General features: G+C 49.9%; 1 protein-coding gene across 5 annotated transcripts in view; it reads left to right on the forward strand.

Moving 5' to 3' along the window:
• FAM53B (family with sequence similarity 53 member B) overlaps positions 1-22,706 on the forward strand; it is a 124,866-nt gene that overhangs the window by 17,929 nt on the left and 84,231 nt on the right. For 3 of the 5 annotated variants that reach the window (XM_009215583.4, XM_009215585.4, XM_017944412.3), the window contains exon 2: positions 19,680-19,931. In XM_009215583.4, coding sequence (XP_009213847.1) covers positions 19,854-19,931 — 78 coding nt within the window. In that variant the 5' untranslated portion in view covers positions 19,680-19,853. Of the gene's footprint in view, positions 1-7,743; positions 8,624-19,679; positions 19,932-20,318; positions 20,541-22,706 lie in introns of those variants that run through there. The other 2 variants (XM_021943820.2, XM_021943819.2) reach the window with 2 other exon arrangements.

Genomic DNA, 22,706 nt, shown 5'->3' on the forward strand with positions numbered 1-22,706 from the left:
TTTGTTTCCTTCTGATTCTCACACATATTTCACCGCCTAGTCAACCTTTGGGATTCTTGGTGTCATTCCAAATGGTTTGCTGAATTTGAAAAATGTAGCCTGTCAATCCATTGCCTGAAAGCCCTTCCCACCCCTTTTATTTGCAGCAGAAACACGGCATCCTCATCTGCCTCCTTCTCACCTACTGGTCAGGGCATTGTGCACCTGGGTGATTGGTTCAGCCTCTGATTCTGCTGGGCCAAGAGCCTTGAGAAGGGGCCCCAAGGCTCTGACAATGCCACTGTTCTCCTTCAGTGCATTCTAGGGACTGTTGGAACTCCTGAAGGCCAAGGATCATCTTGATCTAGATGTAGATTTCCAGGGCCTGGCCAGAGGACGTGCTGGGGGTGGATAGTAGGTCACCTGTCCAATTCTGACCTCATCACTTTTGCAAGAAAGTCAATTTTTATGGATCCCAATTTTCTCATCTGCAAATTGTCCTCCCAGTTACTAGGGTTTTAGGTACCAAATCCAGTAAAAATGTGTTTTTCAAACTTTAGGGACTACCGGACTCAACCTGGAGGGCTTAACTAAGCACAGTTGCTGGGTCCCACCCCTCATTCAGTTTGTCTGGGGTTGGGGACTGAAACTTTGCCTTTCTAATGAGTTCCCAGGCAATTCTCTACTGATCCGGGGTCCACGCTTGGAGAACCAGTGCACATTGCTGAAGCAGGTGCCAGATACCCCAGTGTTCCCCCCAGCAAGGATGTGGGTTGGCCTATGTGGGTCTCGGCTGCCGTGTCTTATTTTCTGGGAAACTTGAAACTAGATTCCCAGAGATGTTTTGTTTTCCATTCAGCCATCTTCGTGGAAGCTGTCTTCAGACTCTGCACTGTGATAGCTGGAGACACATTGATTTCCTACCTTTAGGTAATTCTGTCACTAACACACACCATCCACTGTCCATCTCGGTTTCCACCCTCCACCTGGAACCCAGATACTAATGGAGGCAGCCTTGGTGAGTTTGAGTTTTGAGCTTTTGGTTTCCCAGATAGGTTGATTTTGCCCGTTCTCACCAAAGACAGGCTGCATTTGGGTCGAACTGACAGAGCTGTCATGGACACAGCAGGTTACCCTGTACTCGAGAATGCTTCACGAGGCTTCCCACTCACTGCCGTCGGTCCAAGGCTGGGCGCCCTTTGTTTCAGGTGCCCTGAAATCAGTGTCTCTGTGCAGTGATGGGAAATAGAGTGCTTAACCATGTCCAGAATCAACTGCTGTACCCTTTCTTTCCCTTACCTGATGACACCTGAGCCTAGCCAGGGCTGCTGGAGGTGAGAGACCCTGGGACCCATCTGGGGAAGCAGGCCCAGAGCCAGGATGTGGAGTGTTGGAGTCCTTACATTCAGCCAGTGGGCACATCTAAGTGGTTAGTGGTGGTTTCCTCTCATTTGAGGATTTTAGTTGTCCAGAGTGAACTGCTGGTCTTGTGTCTTTAGCTCCAGATGTAGTCACTGGGAGGTGGCGGGCAGCCACTGGCTTTGCCTGGCCTTGCAGTTTTGCTCACAGTATTGTTTTGTCAAGGAGTGTTCCCCCTGCTACTCTCGCTCCTCAGAAACAAGGGGACACTGACTCAGTCATGGCTTTGAATGGAGCGTTTCTGTGTGGTTTTCTCCTTGCCCCAGTACTCTGCCTTCTGCAGCTCCCAGTCCCCAGCAGCTGGGCACGTTGGCCCTTGTGCTTTCATATCCACGAAAACACGTGGGAAGCGCGTGCCCAGCACATGCCTTGATCACATATTTGTAACTCGGGAGTCTGAGATGATCGTGACATTCTCGTATGGGGCTGTGTATGGCCACTCCCATTCCCCAAGGGAGAACACAATTACTGTATTGTCTGTCGGCATTCTGGGCGAGCTGCTTGGGTCAGGGCTGGACTGTTGGTATACTGGGGGATGGAAATAACTGTTTTGCAGCTTCCTACCTTTATGCTGCCATTTACAAAAGAAAGACGTTTGGGATGACCTCTTAGAATCCCCTGGGTCACCTGGCTTTGTTCAGCTGAGTAAACCACCAGCCTGTGTACCTCCCCGTGCCCCCAGCTCAGCTTGTTTGCCTGCTATTCAGGCAGGAGAGCTCTGGGAGGGCAGACCGCTGAGAGGTGGAGAGAAACAGAGTGATGGGAGGCAGGGAGCAGGGTGGCGGCTTGTGGCTGTCTGGTGTGCGGAGCTTCCCCTGCCTGGGCCTTGTGAGAGGGCTGGCACTGGCTGATATTGTGGCGGCTGACCTGTCTGGGCATCCTGAGGCCCCTTCCATCAAAAGCTGGGAAGGGGCCCTCCACCCCCAGCCCCATCCCCCTAGCTTGCTGGAGTGTCAGACGTGTCATTTAGCAGCATCCTAATAGAATACCCTCACCCCATCTCTGGCATTGAACTCCTGCCCAACACTCCTGCTGCTTCCTCTAGGAAATCTCCCCAGATCTTTACCACCCCACTTGGAATTCCAGGCTCACTCCTCTGTCCGTGTGGATTTATTATCATATGACATGCCATGCCTTGTGGGAAACCTAATTGAACACTTGCTGTTTACATGAACTTATTTATGTATTACCTGCCATCATCCCTCAGTCCCTAGCACAGCCAGCCTGGTGTGTGTCGGACTTGGGACGAGACTGATACCGGGAGGAAATACTGTCCAGAGAGAAGCACGACACAGGGCGTGCATAAGAGTTACCAGTTTAACTACAGTCACCTAGAAATACTTTTTGTTTCTGAGTAAAAGTCTGTTCTAAGGAGTGCAGCATCACATGTGTATATAATCTTCCCCTTGACCCTTTTGGCTCTCTGTGGAGGCTCCCAAGACCTTGGCCCTCCCTGTCCCACTGGGGTTCCTGCAGAGGCCTGGTCTGTCCAGGCTCTGCCTGGCCCAGGGCCGGCCCTGCAAGTGCTGCCTCCCTCACATCAGGCCCTGACTGCAGCAAGATTCTTGCTCCTAAAAGAAGAACATAGAAAACAAGGCTGTTAGGGCAGGGCCCTGGGCTCTCGGTTTTCCCATGGTTGGGTGTGAGAGGGCTGCTGGCCATCCTCCCGCCCACAGAAACTCTGATGAGTGTTTGCAGGTTCCTGAGGAGGTGTGAGCATGATCAGATACTGGGGTTTTTGTGCTGGTCACTGTGTTTTTCTGTTATGCTGTGCTGCTGTGGAACCCAGAAAACTTTAAGCTCAGCCCCTCCGTGGATCAGGAGGTGCAGTGCTTGGGATTAGTGTTAACAACATTTTGATAGCTATCGGAAACCCCCTGCAAGCAAGAGAGATTTCAGTATCTTTGGCACCAAGAACGTTGAGACTTGACTTAACGTGGTGATTGTGTTCTTTGTTTCAGCAGACATTTCCTGAGCAGCTCTTTGTGCCAGGTTCTGGGGACTCAGGGGACTGAGGCTGGGCTCATGCCCTCCAGAAGCACAGTCTGTTGGGGCGGCAGCTCACTGGTTCGTTTCATGGCCCTGTGATTCAAGCTCTGCATTCTGCACAGAGGCAGAGCGCGTGACCTGACTCAGTGTGGGGTGTGGAGGTCTTCCTGGAGGTGGTGACACCTGAACTGAGTTTAAAAGATGAGATTAGAGAGTCTGGAGGCTGAGAGGGCAGCAGGGAGCAGCGGAAGCAGGCGGCAAGGTCTAGCCCCAGAGACCAGCATGAGCAGAGGCCTGGAGGCAGGAAACTGCATGTGGTATTTGGAGAACTCCAGAATGTTTTAAGAATAGGCAGTACGTGGATGTGTACAAACTCAGCAGTGAAAAGCAGTTTCCTCATCCCTGTCCCCAGCTACACGTCTCCCTCCTTCCTGGGGGGAGCTCCTAATGCCATTTTCTTTTTTGTCCTCCCAGAGATATTCCATATGCATGTGCAAGAATATACAGATATATACATGCACAAATATGTATATAAAAATACAGTGTTTTTTATATTTTTGATTTTAGAAAATATTACCTATTTCTTGTGAAAGTCAATACCTCGTTTGGTTCAAAATTCAAAACATACAAAAATCCATTTCTTGAGGAGTCTTCTCTCATCTCTGTTCCCAGCTACCCATTTCCCCTCCCGGAAGACAGCTTTTATGTTACGTTTCCTTTGTATCCTTCCAGGACTTCTGTATTACTGGCACAATTCTTTATTTAGTTTCACCCAAATGGGAGCTTAATATACCCATGGTTCTGATCTTTGGTTTTCTGCTTAGCACTATACCTGAAGATGGTTTCCTCTTTGGACGTGTTGGGCTCCTGAAGCCTTTTTTTTTTTTTAATTTTTAAAATTAAAATTTAAATTGACACATAATTGTACCTATTTATGGGGTGCATAGTGATGTTGCGACACATATAATGTATGATGATGGGCTCTGGGTGATTAGCATATCCATATCTCAAACGGTTATCATTTCTTTGTGTCAGGAATGTTCAATATCTTTCTTGTAACTATTTGAAACTACATAATATTGGTAACTCTAGTCATCCTACAGTGCTATAGAACACTAGAACTTACTCCTTCTATCTGGCTGTATTTTTGTATCCTTTAACAAATCTCTTCCTATTCCCCGCCTTCCCCCTACCCTTCCCAGCCTCTAGTCTCCTCTGTTCTGCTTTTTACTTCTATGAGATCAAAATTTTTTAAGCTTCCACATATTCTCATAGCCTCTTAGAAAGCTGCGTTTTGTCCTTTGCATGGTGTTGCAGTGTGTTTTTATCCTGTCCTTCCTGTTAGGCAGTTAGGTCACTTCCCACCTTGGCTGTGCCTCACGAGATGATATGTCTTATTTTGCTCATGAGTAGGACAGTCTGCAGGGCAGGCTGATTTGGCACTTGAGGCACGTGTGTTCACAGGGACAGTGAGTAAGGAGGATAGAACTGCACGAGGACACGGGCAGGTTGTGTTTTACGCTCATTTCTCTAGAGGTTGACTATTTTTCCTTGTGAAAGGCAAGTGACTTTTAAGTTGGATTCTGCTGAGTTTTGGGGACGCTGTCTTACTCCTTTACTGTCTCCCATAAGTAACCTCTGCGAAAGGAGACCTGGCCCAGTGTGGTCTCTGGAAGCAAAGTTCGCCCAGGGGTGTGGTTGGTGTTGCTGGGGAGACTGCCTTACAGACTCTGACCTTCAGGCCATGCCCTGCAGGACAAGGCCAGCCAGAACCGAGGCCTGCAGTGCGACTCTGCCAGCGTTGTATGCTGGGGCCTTGTGGATGTGGATGCCACCTCTGGCACTTGCTAGACTTGGGCCTCGTGAACATCACAGTTCTAGTCAATAGTTTGTTGATTTATTAACAATTGAACTGAATAAGAGTGTCCAGGCAGAGGACCTGCCAGGGTATGGGAGGGAGAGACTGCAGGGTGACTTTGTACCATCCCCTGAAGGTTGTGATGCAAGTTTATGAACTTTATCTTTTGAGATAGGTTCTTACTCTGTCCCCGAGGCTGGACTGCTGCGGCATGATCCAGACTCACCGCAACCTCTGCTTCTCGGGCTCAAGCAGTCTTCCCACCCCAACCTCCCGAGTAGCTGGGTCCACAGGCATGCACCACCATGCCCAGCTAATTTTTTTTTATTTTTGGTAGAGATGCGTTTCACCATGTTTCCCAGGCTGGTCTCGAACTCCTGAGCTCAAGCTATCCACCCGCCTTGGCCTCCCAAAGTGCTGGGATTACAGGTGTGAGCCACCGCGGCCGGTCCAGATTTCTGAACTTTAGCGGTCCCCGTTATTTTATCATGCTATTTTTATCATGCTATTTTAAAAATATTCTCTGCCTTTTAGTGCATTTTTATTTAGTTTTTATTTCACTCATCCATCAGTTGTTAATAGTTTTAACTTCCGTGGGAGTGGAGACTGTGACTTATGTATGTTCGTGTCTTCAGCCCCTACCATCATCCCAGCAGTCACAAAGTAGTCACTCAGTAAGGGTTTGTTGAATGAATGGGCACAATTGCCTGCCACGCAGGCTTTTGTCAGGGCTTGTGGCATGCTGTTAACTATTCATCAGCACACTGGAAACTGGGTTTTGGTGCTTCAATGCCAGCCTCTGACCAGTACTAGTTAAATTTCATCCATTCTGATCCCATCCAGCTATTCAGTCTGATAGGGTTTCTTTTTTTGTTTTTATATTTTATGACTTTAAAAAAATTATTATTTTCTGAGATAGGAACTCACTTGGTTGCCCAGGCTGGAGTGCAGTGGTGTGATCAGGGCTCACTGCAGCCTTGGCTTACCTAAGTGATTCTCTTGCTTCCACCTCCTGAGTATCTGGGGCTGCAGGCACATGCCACCATGCCTGGCTAATTTAATTTTTGTCAAGATGAGGTCTCACTATATTGCCTAGGCTGGTATTATTGTTATTTTTAAGTCTGAGAACATCATCTGTGCCACCTCCCTTGGATCTGCTCCTGATCGAGGTGGCTAGTGTTGGTGGTTTTTATTTTTTTTTTTAGATGAAGTCTCGCTCTTGTCACCCAGCCTGGAGTACAATGGCGTGATCTCGGCTCACTGCAACCTCCACCTCCCAGGTTCAAGCAGTTCTGCCTCAGCCTCCTTAGTAGCTGGGATTACAGGCGCCCACCACCATGCCTGGCTATTTTTGTATTTTTAGTAGATACAGGGTTTCACCATGTTGGCCAGGCTGGTCTCGAACTCCTGACCTCAGGCGATCCGCCAGCCTTGGCCTCCCAAAGTGCTGGGATTATAGGCGTGAGCCACTGTGCCTGGCTGTGTTGGTGGTTTGATGTGTAACCTTTCCTTCTCCTGCACATTTTTGAACTCCTCCATCCAGATGACACTGGGCAAGAACCCTTTTCCACAGCGAGGTGAAGGCCAGTCCACGTTTGGTTTGGGAGGTGCGTGGAGGAGTGCTCAGAGTCCTGGCTTTAGAGTTTTGCTGCTGACTTAGTGAATGAGCTTCCTGAGAGCAAGGAAGTACACCCAGGCCTGGTTCAGATGGCTCCACTAGGGGGACAGTGACAGCTACAGCTGCAGCTGGTGTACTTGGCAGTCCGTCAAGCACTTTGGGGTGTGCTGCGGACAAACAATAGAATGAATCTTTGTTTCTGGAGCCTGGGCCATTTCTAATGAGGAAGATGATTACTCATTTTTGGAAGTTGGGTTAACTCTTCCACAGTCTTTTGAGTCTTGCTTAGATTTGTAACGAAAAGCCTAGAAGAGTTCACCTTGGCGTCCCAAGGTGTTTGCTTTTAAGCCGGGTGACTCTGGTTGGCCGTGTAATTTCCTCTTTAACACTCCTCCACCCAGGTCTTTGCCCTAAGTCAGGAGGCCTGATTGTCATATCCAGAGTGCTTAGAAGGAAGTGGGGCAAGTGTTTACAAATGAGGTGCCCCTTTCTTCTCCTGTTCCCCCACCCCCATGGCATGCCAAAAAATAAGGAGCTCAAGACCCGTTGAGCAGCTGTTCCCCTAGACTTCTTAGATTAATTCCCTGGCCGGTTCTAAGTAATTTAAAGCCACATGCCTGGACTTAGCTTTGACTTAGGACTCCATGAAGGCTTTCTTCTTCTTTTTTTATTTTTTTGCGAGACAGGATCTCTCTCTGTCACTTAAGCTGTAGTGAAGTGGTACTATCATAGCTCACTGCAGCCTCGACCTTCCTGGCTCAAGTGATCCTCCCTACTCAGCCTCCTGTGTAGCTGGGACCACAGGTGTGTGCCACCATGCCGGACTATTTTTAAAATTTTTTATAGAGATGGGGATTTCTTCATTTTGCCCAGCTGGTCTTGAACTCTTGGGCTCAAGCAGTTCACCTGCTTCAGCCTGCCAAAGTGCAGGGATTGTAGGCGTGAGCCACTGCGCCTGGCGGTGAAGCCCTTCTTTGCAGGAATCTTTTTCTCTGCCTTAAGAGGCAAGAATCTGGTGCTATTTTGATCTGTGTATAGACAGATGGCTGTTGTTACACATGCAGCAGCTCCCCCGCCATTGTGCTGTGGCTGCTGGTGGGAGTAGTCTTACTAGAGTTTATCCTGCCCTCCAGAACCCTCCCCTGCAGGTAGATAGCTTTGGCTGTTTGACCTGAGAGGTGCCACAGAGCTCGGGTATACTTGTCATCTGACAGACCTGCCTGTCAGCTTAGAGTCCCTCCAGTTTTGTTTTGGCAGATGATGGCATTCTCGAATGTGTGGTAGAGCTTGCAGCGTGATGTGGGGGTAGAGGGGAGAAGGCGGAAGGCTTACCATGTGATTGATGAGCCTGTCTGATTAATTTCTACAACAGACCCTGTAGGTTGGTAGATATGACTCAGTCAGATCAGGAAGAGGGAAGTCCTGAAGTGTGAGCTGAGGTTAGGATGTGACCTCTGATGAGTGGGTGGCAAATGGGCAACCTGGTGCCTCTCGTGCCTATAGCAGCTCTTACAGAGCTTGTTGGGATCTTCTTGCATCACCTGTCACGTCCCAGTGTGATACTGTCTTCAACCAGTGTGTTGGGGCCCCAGACTGCAGGCCTCCTAGATAAAGAGATCACTGCCCTCGCAGCTGTGTTCCAAGGCCCAGCTGCTGAGAGATTACCTTCCCTCTGTGCAGTGGCTCTGGGGGTTCTGTGAGAGCTGTAGACACCAACGGGAATGCTTCTCCTTGCCTGCTGAGCGACTGGAGCTGCACCGGTAGGAAAGCTGTGTGTGTAGCCTGGGCTGGGGGTGGAGTGTCCTGCAGGAGAGGGAGAGTCCGAGAGCCCATAAACATTTTGTAAAGGAAAAGGAGATTCTTGTCCTGAGAGGTAGAAGATGAAGATGTCAAAACTGGTCACTGGCTAACTTCCTGGCTCTCTAAGAAACTCCTGTAAATCAGGTTGTCATTGAACGACACCAAGATGCCCCTGTATGCATAAAGATTAAACTCGGAATATGCAATCCTGCATACAGCCCCATCCTCACCCCATGGATATGTAAGAGAGGGGGCTGGTTCTGCAACACCACCTCCTCCCTACCTCTGTCCCACCCATTGCAAGAATGTCACTGTGGCCTGCTTCTGACTCTGCTTTATGGAAGGTCATAGCCAGGGCACTTGATGGCAGCAAGTAAGGATTTGGCCTTTGCCTTTGTCCAGTTTCCTGGACCTTGAACTGCATATCAGGTCTGAGTGGGACTGGAAAGGCCAGCATAGCAGTTGATCCAAGACGGGCATCATCAACTTACTGTCCTTTCTCATAGTTCATTCAGCACCTTCAAATCTATTGATTTTCATGCTCTCTCCAGAGCTGCCATTTGCCTATGACACGTGAGGAAACTGAGGCCCAGAGAGGCATAAAGACCTGGTGAAAGCCACGTACCTGATATGTGACTGCAGTTGCAGTCTCACTAGTCAGAAACAACTTATCTGGCCCAGCATCCCTTTTGACACGTGAGGGAACTGAGGCTCCGAGGAGGGAAGTAACTTGGCAAATTGGGCAGAGCCAGAGCCAGTAAGTGGCACTGTCAGGCCCAGAGCCCCCATCCCCTAAGTCCTGCTTGATCCACCTAGGCCACACAGCCTTTTGTTTGGGTCTTTCCATTTTTGTTTTTAAATCTTTTTTTTTTTCACCCCTCTTCTGTGGGTTTTTAGTCATGGTTTGAGTAAATTCAGTATACTTGTAAATAGGTCCGACTGAAGAACAGGTCATGGTTGTCTTAGGCTAAGTGGCTTAACATGATGGTAGATTATCTTTGGGGCCTGCTGCAGTCTCCTCGTTGTCCTCTGATTCTCTTCCCATTCTTTCCCTTCCTCTGGTTTGGAGCAGAAGGCGGCATCTAGCTCTGTGGCCACTCGGTAAGTGTGAGTTCTCCTCTCTCCGTGCCTCTTGTCCCTGTCTTCTTCCTTTTGAGTGTATCATGCAACGTCCAGTCTAGAGCAAGCTCTTCTTTCATAGTGTTTGTGGGTTAAAAGTACATGAGTGGTCGTGAGAATTACGGGAGTGCGTATAGGAACCTCGTCTGTCAGTTATTTTTCACTGATAAATGAACTCTTGACAAGTCATGCATGCAGTTGGCTTCAGTTTCAAGAAACTACATGGGCTGTCTCATTCCCATGTTCAGATTTGTTTTGGCTTTTTGGATCTCAGCACTTTTATGTCCCTGAATAATGTCATTCCTCCCCCTCCTCTTGAAATGTTATTTGCTTTAAAAAGAAAATCCCTACAACATTGAAAAGTCCAGGAGAGCAGAGTTCCGATTTGGTTCAGCAGCTCAGTTTACTGTTTTGTCTTGTTTTGCTTTCCCCCCTTCCATTAAGGAGACACATAGGGGAGCTTGGGCCACTTTGTTCAGCCAGGGACACAGGTCAAGTCTCTTTCAAGCTGTGTAGTGCGACTCCCAGTCCTTCCCCAAGTGTGGCCTTTGGCAGCCTTTGATTACCTGAAGGACTAGATCAGGGAATATGTTTTAACCCCAGTTACTGAAGAAAGCACCTCCAAGGACACACCTTCCTGTGGAGGGAGGGGTGAGGGAGGGGTGAGTATGCCCTCTCTGTCTAGGGTCAGCAGGTGCTTCATGCCTGCAGCCAGCCACTCTCACTCGCCCTGCTGAATGTCCACCAGCCCACTTGCAGGAGCAAGGTGCTTGGAGGATTCAAAAGCATATTCTTGGCCCCTAGAAGCTAATGCTGTAGCTGTGAAGACGAGATGCTTTTATCCAATTTATAAGCATTTAATAAGGGTCTGTGCCCTGCTAGGAATTGTGCCTGCCTAAGGATTTCAGTGTTTTTAGGGATATTTTTGTAGTGCCCCCACCTACAGGGCGTTACCTCCTTAACTTATAGCTGAGGCGGGCAGAACAAGGGTGACTTCTTACCTGTTACAAAGGCAGAAAGCTGAGCAAAGTTACAGAGCTCAGCCAGGGCCCTGCAGCTCCTCTGGGACTGAGCTAGGCTGAGCGTGGACTCAAGTTCAGTGCTCTTGCTGTGATACTGACTTAGCAGATAGGCATCAGTCAGGTTGCTGCTGTGGGCAGGCTGTGTGCTGAGGCCACAGGATGACTGACGGAGGGCCACACCTAGGCTGCACATGTGGAGGGGAGGGCTCCCCACAAACAACCTGGAAATGAACTTTGAGAGAAGGGCAGGGTGGCTGTGGTGGAGGCAGAGGCAGGAGGCACAGGACCAGGGGAGATAGGGACAGATGGATACAGGTTCCAGCTGGGGTTGCAAGAAGCCATTGTGACTCCCTGCAGGCCCAGAAGCACCCTGAGCTTCCTGGGAGACACTTCACCCTTTGCAAGTTATCCAGCACGTCTGTACATCCATGCAGTTAAAAATGGAAAGTGATGACTTCCTGTCCCACTTCTACCCTCTCCAAGATACTCGTCATCTGCCCATTTTTCCTGCCTGCAGTGGAACCCCTAATACCATGTTTCAACATCAGTTCCAGAAGGTTGATGTTTGGCTGGGACACCTTAGGATGGGCTGTATTAGAGAGTGTGTATATTGCAAAATTGGTGCCTGCTTTGGCATTTGATCATTTAGCTGACAAATCAAGTACTGAAGGGATGATTAACAATGAAACTTAAAGATCCTGGAATAGTGGGGTCCAGGTGTTAAGACAAAGACTTTGGAGTTCAGTAGATGTGGGTTGAATCTTTGTGCCTTGTTCACAACTGGGTGACCTTGAGCCTGGGCTTCAGTTTCCCCCTCTGTAAAATGGGATAACAGTAGCGCCCTCTGACAGGGATACTCTGAGGTTGCAGTAAGCACAGGGCCTGGCCCTGTTGCTATGGCTAGTATTTTCCTCGTGCTGCGTTAAAAGGTAAGCTCTGTGTCACCTGTTACTTCTGCACTAGCAAAGTACTGATGAAAGGGGTTTTCTTTGCCTCTTTTTTTCTGTGCGTTGAGGGTGGTGCCGGCAGGTCTGTCTGTCTGTTGTTTCTCAGTAGGACCTGAAGATATGGGAACCCCGGCTGCGGGGTCATTGAAATGTTCACTATAGTATGGAAGCTGCACATTCGTGGGCTCTGTCCTCTGGTTGAAACACCAGACTGTCTTTCCGGTATCAACTTAGTCTGGGAAAGTAGAGGCCCTGGATAAAGTTCTTAGGCAGCTTTTAACTTTTATCCTTTAGACTCAGATGACTTAGTTAGTATATAAAATCAGCGAGCGGAATCGTCCCCAAGCAGATTAAATCCCTTTGTCTTGGTGGATATGAAGCTTGACTGCAGCATTCGGCTCTTCTCGGAACCCTTCTTGCACTTTTGGGTTGTCACAGAATTTGGCAGGAGACAACATGACCCACTAAGCAACACCCTTCCCCAAATGTTCATATACTTGCTTCTAGATTCTGTCTACAGATGGTTTTTGTCACACCAACAACTGAAGCTACAAAAGTTTCAAAGTGCACAAAGACCTTGCGGAATTGCTGTCTTTCCCTCCCATTTCCTTTGCTGAATGGGAGGGGGAAATGGAAGCTCTGAGAGCAATGGCTTCCGTGAGCCACCAGGAAAATCACTGTCAGTGGCTAAGTTCATGTTTGGGTTTTGATCTGAGTCCTGTTTTTAAGGTGGTAAAATTAACTGTGAAACTAACGTGTGCGAGTAGTAAGTACAGACTAAATAAAGACACTAAAAGAAGGAAAAACTTGTCTTGATGATTTCTAGTATGGTCAGTTTCTTTTAAGGGATAGCCCTTCAAAATGCATTACAGAGCATTTGGTAAACTCCTCCAATCTTCTTAAGATTTATATAGGATTGTAGAGTTTGCAACACTTTCTTGTATGTATTAATTCATTAGCGTGCAATCCTCTTTTGAAGTGGATGAGCCAGGTGGGGCTCCCACTTGCTGGAAGCTCAGAGTCCCAGGCTACAGTGATAGCAGACAGCTGTGTTCAGTGGTGGCAAACAAATGAAGACACATTGAAGACTGTAGAACAAAAGCAAGAAAATTTCATGTTAGCAAGAACTTGTGTGAGAGCAAAGCTTTCTCCCCTGTTTCTGTGGTGTCAGAGACAGAGTGGCCTGGGGATTTGAATCCTGGTCTTGCCCCTGCTAGCTGTAGGATATTGGGCAAATGACTTGATTTCTTTTCTTGGAGCCTCAATCTTCCCATCTGGAAAATGTGCATGCTGCCAACCATAATGCCTGTTCATAGGAACGTGAGAGGATTAGCTGAGAAGAACCCAGCCTCTGGTGGATGCCCAGGGAGAGGGGAATGGAGGTGAGGGTGGAGGGCTGTGGCTAGAAGTGTGGCTGTGTGGGGCACATGGAGGTGGAGGTAGGCTCTGGGCCTGGGGCGTCTTGCTGACCACGGCAGCAGCCACCTGTGTGTGTGCCCTCCTACCCATAGGCCTTGCTTTGGGCACAATGCTGGCAAGTTTGGGGCTGTTCTTGGGCAGATGCACTTTAGAGGTGAGGACTTGGGAGGTGGGCAGGGGCCCTCTGCCACCTTGTCTGCACCCAGGGAGCATACACATGGATCAATGGAAAGTCTGACCTTGCTTTTTGCTCTTTTCAGTGGAAATCCTGGTGAAGATGAGTCATTGAGTAGGGGCTCCTGGGGTTGAGTCAGAGAGCACTGTGTCCCCGTGATCAGGTTGGGGTGCCAACCAAGGGGAGATCCTCACCCAGCCCTCCTTTGGCGGATACTGGGTAGCCCTAGCTGTGTATGGAGGCAGGCTGGAGGCCCCCTATCATGAGCACTGCCCAGGGAGTCACGGGAGAGAGGTGGGAGGTGAATGCGGGGACTGGGAAGTGACAATACAAGACTTAAATACAGGGCAAGGAAAACTGCAGTCGAGATGCAAGGATGGTGCCCGATGAGAGTGCGGCCCATGATTGCTACTTGTGCAAAGGGGAATGGACACCAATGTCTGGCCTTCTCTGTGCCGAGCTCTTTTATATGTGTTTTCTTATTTAAATCTCCCAGCAGCCCCAGGGCAAAGGTATTATCCTCACTGTGTTTATTTAATTAATAATAATAATAATAATAGTAGTTACTATTATTTTTTGAGACAGAGTATTGCTCTGTGGCCCAGGCTAGAGTATAGTGGTGTAATCTTGGCTCACTGCAGCCTCTGCCTCCCAGATTCAAGTGTTTCCTGTGCTTCAGCCTCCTGAGTAGCTGGGATTACAGGCATGCACCACCATGCCCAGCTAATTTTTATATTTTTAGTACAGTTGGGGTTTCACCATGTTGGCCAAGCTGGTCTTGAACTCCTGACTTCGAGTGATCCACCAACGTCAGCCTCCCGTAGTGCTGGGATTACAGGCATGACCCACTGCACCCAGCTTAATTATTTCTTTTGATACAAGATCTCCCTCTATCACCAGGCTGGAGTGCAGTAGCATGATCATAGCTCATTTGTAACCTCAAACTCCTGGGCTCAAGCGATTTTGCCTCAGACTTCTGAGTAGCTGGGACTACAGGCGTACACTCCCACGCCTGGCTATTTTTGTTTTAGTTTTTATTTTTTGTAGAGATGGAGTCTTGCCGTGTTGCCTAGGCTGGTCTTGAACTCCTGGTCTCAAGCAGTCCTTTTGCTTCAACCTCTCAAATGCTGAGATCACTGGTGTGAGCCACTGTGACGAGCCTCACCCCCGTTTTAAAGATGAGGAAACTGAAGTCAAGTGATTTTATGGCAAAGGCCGGGGCTGCCAAATTCCACAGCACACACACGTTCCCCCATCTCCCCTTGCACATGGTCTCCCTGGTATAATCAGTGGGCTTTAAAAAAAGTTTTAAAAATTTATATGTAGCCTAATACAGTCTTTTGGTGGTTAGTTCTATGAATTTTGATAAATGCATAGATTGGGATTTTTTTTTAATTTTTTAATTTTTTTGAGACGGAGTCTTGCTCTGTCTCCCAGGCTGGAGTTCAGTGGCGCGATCTTGGCTCACTGCAAGCTCCGCCTCCTGGGTTCACACCATTCTCCTGCCTCAGCCTGCCAAGTAGCTGGGACTACAGGCACCCGCCACCATGTCCAGCTAATTTTTTTGTATTTTTAGTGGAGACGGAGTTTCACCGTGTTAGCCAAGATGGTCTCGGTCTGCTGACCTCGTGATCCGCCCGCCTCGGCCTCCCAAAGTGCTGGGATTACAGGCGTGAGCCACCGCGCCCGGCTGGAATTTATTTAAAAAAAATTTTTTTTTTTTTTTTGGAGATCATGTACACTCATGCAGTTACAGGAAATAATACAGAGAAATCTCACATACCCCTTACTCACTGTCCCCTAATGGTAACATCCTACCAAACTAATGCAGTATCACAAGCAGAAAATTGTCACAGATACAGTTGAGACACAGAGTATCTCCATCTCCAAGGATCCCTCCCGCTGCCTTTTCCCAGCCATGCCCATTTCCCTCCTGCTCCCACGCCCCATCCCCAACCCCTGACAGCCATTCATCTCTGCACTAATTCTATAATTTTGTCATTTTAAGAAAGGGATATAAATGGACTCCTAGAATAGTGAGCCTTTGGGGACTGGCTCTTTCACTCTGCATGAGTCTCTGGAGGCTCATCCAGGTTGTGGCGTGTGTCTCTGGTTGATTCCTTTTTATTGCCGAGTAGTATTCCACAGTGTGGCTGTGCCCTGCCACATTTTGTTTAATTATTCATTGAGCGAAGGGTCTCTAGAGTATTTCCTGGTTTGGGCTGTTATGAATAAAGAGCTGTTACAAACATTTGTGTGTGAACGTAAATCTTAATCTCTCTGGAATAAATGCAAAGGAGAACTCTTGCTGGTAGTTGTTTGAATGGGCATTTGAAGGGGTTTTTTAGGGGATGGAGGGGCAAGGCACTGGTGGGAAGTGCAGACCTGGGTGCTGGCTCACCAGGGTTCACATCCCAGCTTTGAACCCGGACCCTGAGTGAGTTGCTGTATATGGCTGTAAAATGGGGATAATTCAACCTGGCTTGTGGCTAATGTGTGTAAAGTGCCTGGTAGCTAGTAGGTGCTCAATAGATAGAAGTGATTCTTGATATAGGTTAAGAGAAAACCCACTAGACCATGGCAGGGTCTGTGCCCCAGAGGTGGCCTGTGGGAGGGCTTTGCGAGGCTTCCACCTTGCCCCCTGTGGGATCACCCAGTTATTGTCTTTTTCCTGGCCGTGCCCCCGGCTTCTCTTTGAGAAGACCCTGACCGTGTTTGCAGACTGGGCTTGAAGTCTCCGGCCTGGTCCTGGCATTCCCCAGTGAAGTTGGCCAGGCCAGGCCCACGGGTCATAGGAATCCCAGGAAATTCTAGATCGTGCTGGGCTCTGCTGGTCTGGATTCGCCTCACAAATTCTGAGAACCTGCCCAGATCATTTCAGATGTTGCTACAATTTAGCTCGATTCCGGAAATGTGTTTTGAGCTGTTAGGGTATGTGAGGGATTGTGGTAGGTGTTGCAAAGGGTTCAGAAAAAATTGCTCTCCTAACAGATCAAAGCAGCCAACTCCAGCTTCTAATTTCCTTTGGGAGCCCCCACAGCCGCAATGATAAGGTCTCCCCTGAGTGTGACATTCGGACCCCTGGGTCTGGTTTGAGTCTCTCTCTAGCTGCCATCCTGCTGCTATGCCCTCTGCGTGCCCTGTGTGCCAGCCACCAGCGTTCTCACCATTCCCATACTCCGAGGCTGGCCCGGCGGCCACGCCTTGCTTACACCCTTCCCTCTGCCTGGGTGCCCTGCCCTTCCTGATGAAATCTTGCCTGTTTCTTAAGAACTAAAAGTACCATGGGCGGACGTGGGATGGAATATTCAAACCTCACATAGGGTTGGACATGGTTCCTCTCCAGAACCATCATTCCCTTCTCCAGGCAACCACTGTGTGGGACCATGCTGGACTCCTTGTTTGTTTGTTTTTGAGGCGGAGACTCACTCTGTCGCTCAGGCTAGTGGACTCGGCTCTTTTTGTCTTTGTCACTTTATAGCATTTCTTGGAGATTGTTTCATATCTGTACAGTTTGAACTGGCTTATTATAGTATTTTTGAAGGCCACATGGTATTCCCTTATGTAACAACACCGTAATTTATTTAACCAGTTCGCCTTGTTTGCAGGCATCGAGGTTGTCCCCACTCTTGGGCTCTTACAGTGCAAAGGAGTCTCTTTAAAGCCTACCTCTGACGTCACGTCCCCCTTTCTGCCTGCCTCTGAAATGTATTGGCTGGGTCACTGCACTCTCTGTGAGACCCCCCCAGGGTAGGGATTGTGCTACACCTGCCTTCTCCTTTCCATGCCTGTCACATGTGCTGACCACCCAGTTGCCCACGCGCTTTTGGTGCTTCTGCTGCCTCTCCGAGCCCTGGCCCCTTGTCGGGACTCTGCTGGGGATGGAGCTGGAGAGAGCTGGGCCGCCCCATCTTTGCCTCGTTCTGGCTTCCTGCTTTGTGCAGAGCTGTGTCTGGATGGGCTGATGTGTTCCCATGGCGACAGACTTCCACAGTTTCATTCTTACCGGCCTCCTCCTACTTCACCAGAGGGATGGGCCATCATATAGCCAGGCCCTTATTGACAGAATTTAGCTCGTTTCTCTTTAAACACGTTTGAGAGGATGGCCGCTTGGGCGTCCATTGCCGAGAAGAGGATCTGGATTCCCAGCCTCCCCCATGAAACTGCTAGCAGTAGCTGCTGTTGATTGAGCACTCACCTGGATGAGCAAGGCAGCGTGCAAAGGACTTGGGCTCTGTTTTCATCAGATACAGTAACCTTGTGAGGCAAGCACTGTTTTCCCTGTTGTACAGAGAGAGAAACTGAGGCTCTAAGAGTAACTTGGCAAAGGCCACTCAAACAATGTATTTCAAGAGCTGGGATTCCAACTCAGTTGTGCTTGACTCAGGATCTGAGCCTCTGTAGCTACTGAACTCACCTGGCTTCCTAGAGAGGATGGAAATGGGGGAGGAGGGAACGGGCAGCTCACCTCCCAGGCCTTGTGCCTAAGGCTGGCTGCCTGAGAGCTGAATTGGGGCTCACACACAGAAAGATGATGGCTGCCATTAGGCCTCCTCCACTGAGGAGACACAAAAGGCTGCTTTGAAAGGCAAATCCAGGAGCACCTCTCTGGCCTGTTCCTGAACCCAGCTGCCTGGCCAGAACTTGCAGGAGTGGTCTGAAACTCTTTCCTTGAACAGACCACAGTTGGTCAGAACGTGTCACTTCTAGATTGATGTGGTGTTGAACCTGTGCACCAGATCTCTCAATGAGACCTGGGAATCTTCAGCCTCCCCTGGGCTCTCTTCCTGAACAGTCAAGCTTTGGAACATGTATTGATTTCCCTCCTCCCCTTCTCTGCTTTTGCACTTTGGATGAACCTTGTTTTCGAAGAACAGTAGAAGGTAATTTTCCTGTGCTTGCCAGCTGGCCTGTAATTGAGCAATTTCAATAACACCCACTGTAAAGTCTAATTGAAGTAAACAGGAAAATATGATTTACAATCTGGACAGCAAGTAAATACCAGGGTGCAATTAATTTTTACACAGAGCAGCAGATTCTAAAACGTTTTCCTGTGTTGAGCAGTTTGTTTCTGATTACAGATTAGGAGCTGCTTTTCTATTTAATACTATTATCATCATTCTTTTTTACTTTTTGGTGGTGATCCTCAGGTTCCTTGTGTCTGTGTGACTTTCTTTGAAGGTTTAGCTGCATGGGGAAATAGAGACGTGAGTTTGTAAGGAGGGATTTTTCAAACCTGAACTGAAGGCTGCACTCTTTCTTCATTTGCTTGGTGGGAAATGGTGGTGGGTTAATCGGAGAGGGGCTGCGGATAGGCTGTGCAGAATGGCAGTGCTGAGTGGGTCCCATCACTACTGGAAGCTCACTTAGTTTAGTTCTTTCTGGGGAAGATGACAAAGCTGTGAAGGCCCCCAGTGTTGCAAAGATGTTGATGTTGAAATGTGGCACTTCCAAGGACCAGAAATGTATGCCTTTTTTTTGGTGGGGGGACGGAGTTTCACTCTTGTTGCCCAACCTGGAGCACAGTGGTGCGATCTTGGCTCACTGCAACCTCTGCCTCCCAGGTTCAAGCGATTCTCCTGCCTCAGCCTCCCAAGTAGCTGCAATTACAGTGCATGCCACCACACCCAGCTAATTTTTTGTATTTTTAGTAGAGATGGGGTTTCACCATGTTGACCAGGCTGGTCTCGACCTCCTGACCTCTGATGATCCACCTGCCTCAACCTCCCAAAGTGCTGGGATTACAGGCATGAGTCACCATGCCTGGCCAAATATATGCCTTTTTAAATGGACCCTCCTTATTGTTCCAGTAGCTTCTGTTCATAACTGGGTGAAGAAGGGAGCCAGCATGCTGACTGCTGGTCCCCTGCTGCCAGTTGGCTGCCTGAGGGCCGACCCGTTTGGTGTTGGATGTGGGGATGAGGCATGTTCTGACCCTTGGCCTACTTTAATGCATCCTGGTGTGTGCTAAAGCTGCCTGTAAAGCCAGCTCAGTGGTAAGATGTCACGTGACTTGAGTATGCTGCAGGGACAGCAGATTGTTAGCCACCCAGACCCTGAGATAGCTCTTAAAGGTATCACGTGGCTGGACCCCAATCTGTTGTTCTACCCACCAGGCCATTTTACAAGTGAGGCAGCCCAAGGCTGGCATGGCAGGGGTGTGGGGAGCTCTGAGAAGGTAACTCTGGGCCTTGGTGACTCTCCCTGAGTACATCTCCTTTAGCAGAGAGGTGGTTCCAATCCCCTGGGGTTTCCAGTACTGTGGGAGGGGTGACTCTCAGGGCCTTGGTCTTTCTTAGTCCTGAATCCTTTTGCTTTTCTTTTGTCTTTCCAGGGAGTTGACCACACTTGGCCATTTCCCAGAACGGCCCCACCCCAAGGGTGAGCGGCCAATGAGGAGCTGTTTCTGCTGACATCAATTCCCCAGGAGATACCCAGCCCAAGTCTGCCCAAGTGAAGATGGCTGATACCCACCCTGGGATGGAGCCCAGCGCCTGAGGCCCTTATCATGGTGATGGTCCTAAGTGAAAGCCTCAGCACCCGGGGAGCTGACTCCATCGCATGCGGGACCTTCAGCCCTGAACTGGTGAGGACCTGGCAGGCTTCCTGCTTTCCCTGACCATTTCTGAGGCCTGATGTACAGATAGGGCTGTGGACTGAGCACCCAGGCTTAGCAAATTGAGTCCAGAGCCCCCAAGAGCAAAGCTCTGTGAGGCGTCCTGGGCTGGGGCGACAGGGCACAGGAGCAGAGCTTGACTGACAACTCGCTGGAAAGAAGGAAGTCAGCTCAGATTTGAGGTCATCTGGTGAATGAGGAGGGGAGGCTATCCCCTGGTAAATAACAGCAAGTGTGGTTCTGTAGCCTGCCAGGCCAGGACTGACATTCCTTCTGTCTCTACCCGTTAAGGGGAGGTGGTTTCCAGAGAGGGGTGGTGCCCTGAATGGGGGCTAAGATAAGCCTATCCCTCTGAAGGGTGGTGCTGCCTCAGGAACGTCAAGAGTGGGAGACGATGGGGAAAGACGGTGTGGTGAGCTATGGCAACAGCTACCCTCTGCCAAAGGTGGTTCACCCTGGACCATGTGGTGGACTAGTGCAGAGAGGCAGCTCACTCGGCCTTCTTAGACTGCAAGCAAACCAACCTTCAATAGCTGAACGCTGTCAGCAGACCTGTCCTTCGAAGCCCAGTTCTCAGATGTGAGTGGGGGCTGCTCGCCTGTGGAGGGAGCGGGAAGCCATGCTCAGTCATAAGCAGTCTTGTGGAGATGGGCGAGTCTTCGGAACTCTCTGCAGCTTCCGTGGTCAGGAAGGCCCAACTGCCCAGGGTCGCCTCACCCAGGACCCCTCCTGGCGCCCTTCACAGCCCCTCGTGAGGACCCACGCTAAGCCTCCTTGGTGGGCCACCTTCCCCTATCTCATGCCAGTGAAACCAGACCTTGAGCAGATGAGACCTAGGTCTCTGCCTGTGTCAGGAGCTTGGGAAAGCCACCGAGGTCTGTATTCTTTTCGCAGGCCTCACAGAGCGCCTTCCGTGTGTTGGGCACTAGGCTGGAGAAGTTTGGGGAACAGTATGAGCCAGAGCCAGGCCCTGTACTTCTCACCCTTGAGAAGCTCTGGGTCTAGAGAGAGGGTGTCTGGAGAGCTGTGAATACAGTGACAACTTGAGGATCCCATGAACAAGAACTCGCAGCCGAAGCCCATGGGAAGCCCAGGGCGTGTAGAGGAGCAGGGCCAGCCTGGCTGTAGCACACCAGGGAAAGCCTTGCAGAGCAGGGATACTTGATTTAGCCTTGAAGGGTGAGAAGAAGTGGCTTAGAAACCACTGGGTCTAGCCTCCTCGTTTTACAAATGAGGCAGCTGCAGCCTGGAGCAGGCAGTAACTGCCTCACTAGCTGCACCTCCCCTTTCCCTCCAACCCCTCCAGCCCCACTTCCTGAGCCTGCGTTCAGGCCTCTGCCCACTGCCTGGTGTCTGGACACCAGTGTTGGCGGCCCTCCCTCAGTCAGGTCTCTCCAGCCCTTACCAGGCATGACACTGGTGCTACTCTGCTCGTGGGCCTCAGCCTGTGAGGTCTCCATGGGGTGTCACCCCCAGCTGCAAGGGTAGGGACTCAGCTTTGCTTCTCCCCATGTCCCCAGCACTACTGGGGCAGGGCAGACAGCAGGCACCTGAGGTGTGTTTGCTCAATGGCAGCCTTGGTCACTGCAGCAAGGAGTAGAGCTGCTGTGACCATTCAGCTCTTCTGCCACTACCCCGTTCTTTCCAGTTCACATTTGCTATGTAATGTGATTACTTCTTACCAGCCCCACTGCCACCACTCTGGTTCCACTTGCTCTTCTCTCACATGGATTCTTGTGGTAACTGGTCCCCTGCCTCTGGCTCTTTTTAACCTGTTCTCCACCCAGCAGCCAGAGAGAATCCTAGTCAGAGCTGTCCTCCACTGTGTAGAAGCTTCCACTGGCTTTACACTGAATGCTTAGCAAACACCCAGCCCTTACTAGGATGTATGTGGCCCCATGTATTCTTGTCCATGTGACTGCTCTGACCTCATCTCTGCCACTCTGCCCCCTCTGCTCGGTCCCCACTGGCCTCCCTGTTCCAACACGCTAAGTGTGAGCCTGTCTCAGGCCTTTGCACTTTTTCCTTGGCCTGGAGCTCTCTCCCCACAGTAGGACATGCTCCCTCTCTCCTTCATTCTCTGGCCACTCAACCTACAGTTCAGTCCCAGCACCAGCTCCCACCCCTTACCCCCACCACACTTTCTCTCCTCTTTTCCTATCTTTTTCCCTCTTAGGTACTTGGCACTTTTAAACATGTCCTTATGGATCTTGACCGAGTCCTTATACTAGAATGGGAGCTTTGTGAAGGGAGGGGATGTCTCTCTTTCTTGTTGCTGAATGCACGGGGCCCAGCGCCTAGCAGGTGCTCAGTGGATGTTTGTGGATGGATGAGCTTGCAGGTTCCTGTCGCCTGGCCTCTTCTCATTCACCATTGTCTTACTCTCTCTCTGGCTACTGCTCCAGTTCACGACTGAGTGGGTGTGACTAGAGTAGCTCTGACCAAAAAGAAGAGACCTCAAGGGTGAGGAGCCATCTGGAGGTCCCGAGGGAGGAGCCCTTCCCGGGTCCAGCTGTGCTGTTGGCTGCAGTGGCCGCCTCTGTGCTTGGTCCCTTCTCAGGGTGGGACTGCCTGGTGTTGGCTTCAGAGTTGTTTCCAGGACATGTGGGCCCAACGTCAGCTGAGCTGCTCTTCCAAGAGGTGTGGCCTGAGCCCCTGCCAGGAGGAGCATGGCCTCCCAGCCCTAGCCAGGGAAGGAAAACTCAGAAAGGGAAAGCAGGCAGGGAGAGCAGGCAGCTTTGCTGG

This window comes from Papio anubis, chromosome 11 (genome assembly GCF_008728515.1).
Source record: "Papio anubis isolate 15944 chromosome 11, Panubis1.0, whole genome shotgun sequence".
NCBI classification, from domain to species: domain Eukaryota; kingdom Metazoa; phylum Chordata; class Mammalia; order Primates; family Cercopithecidae; genus Papio; species Papio anubis.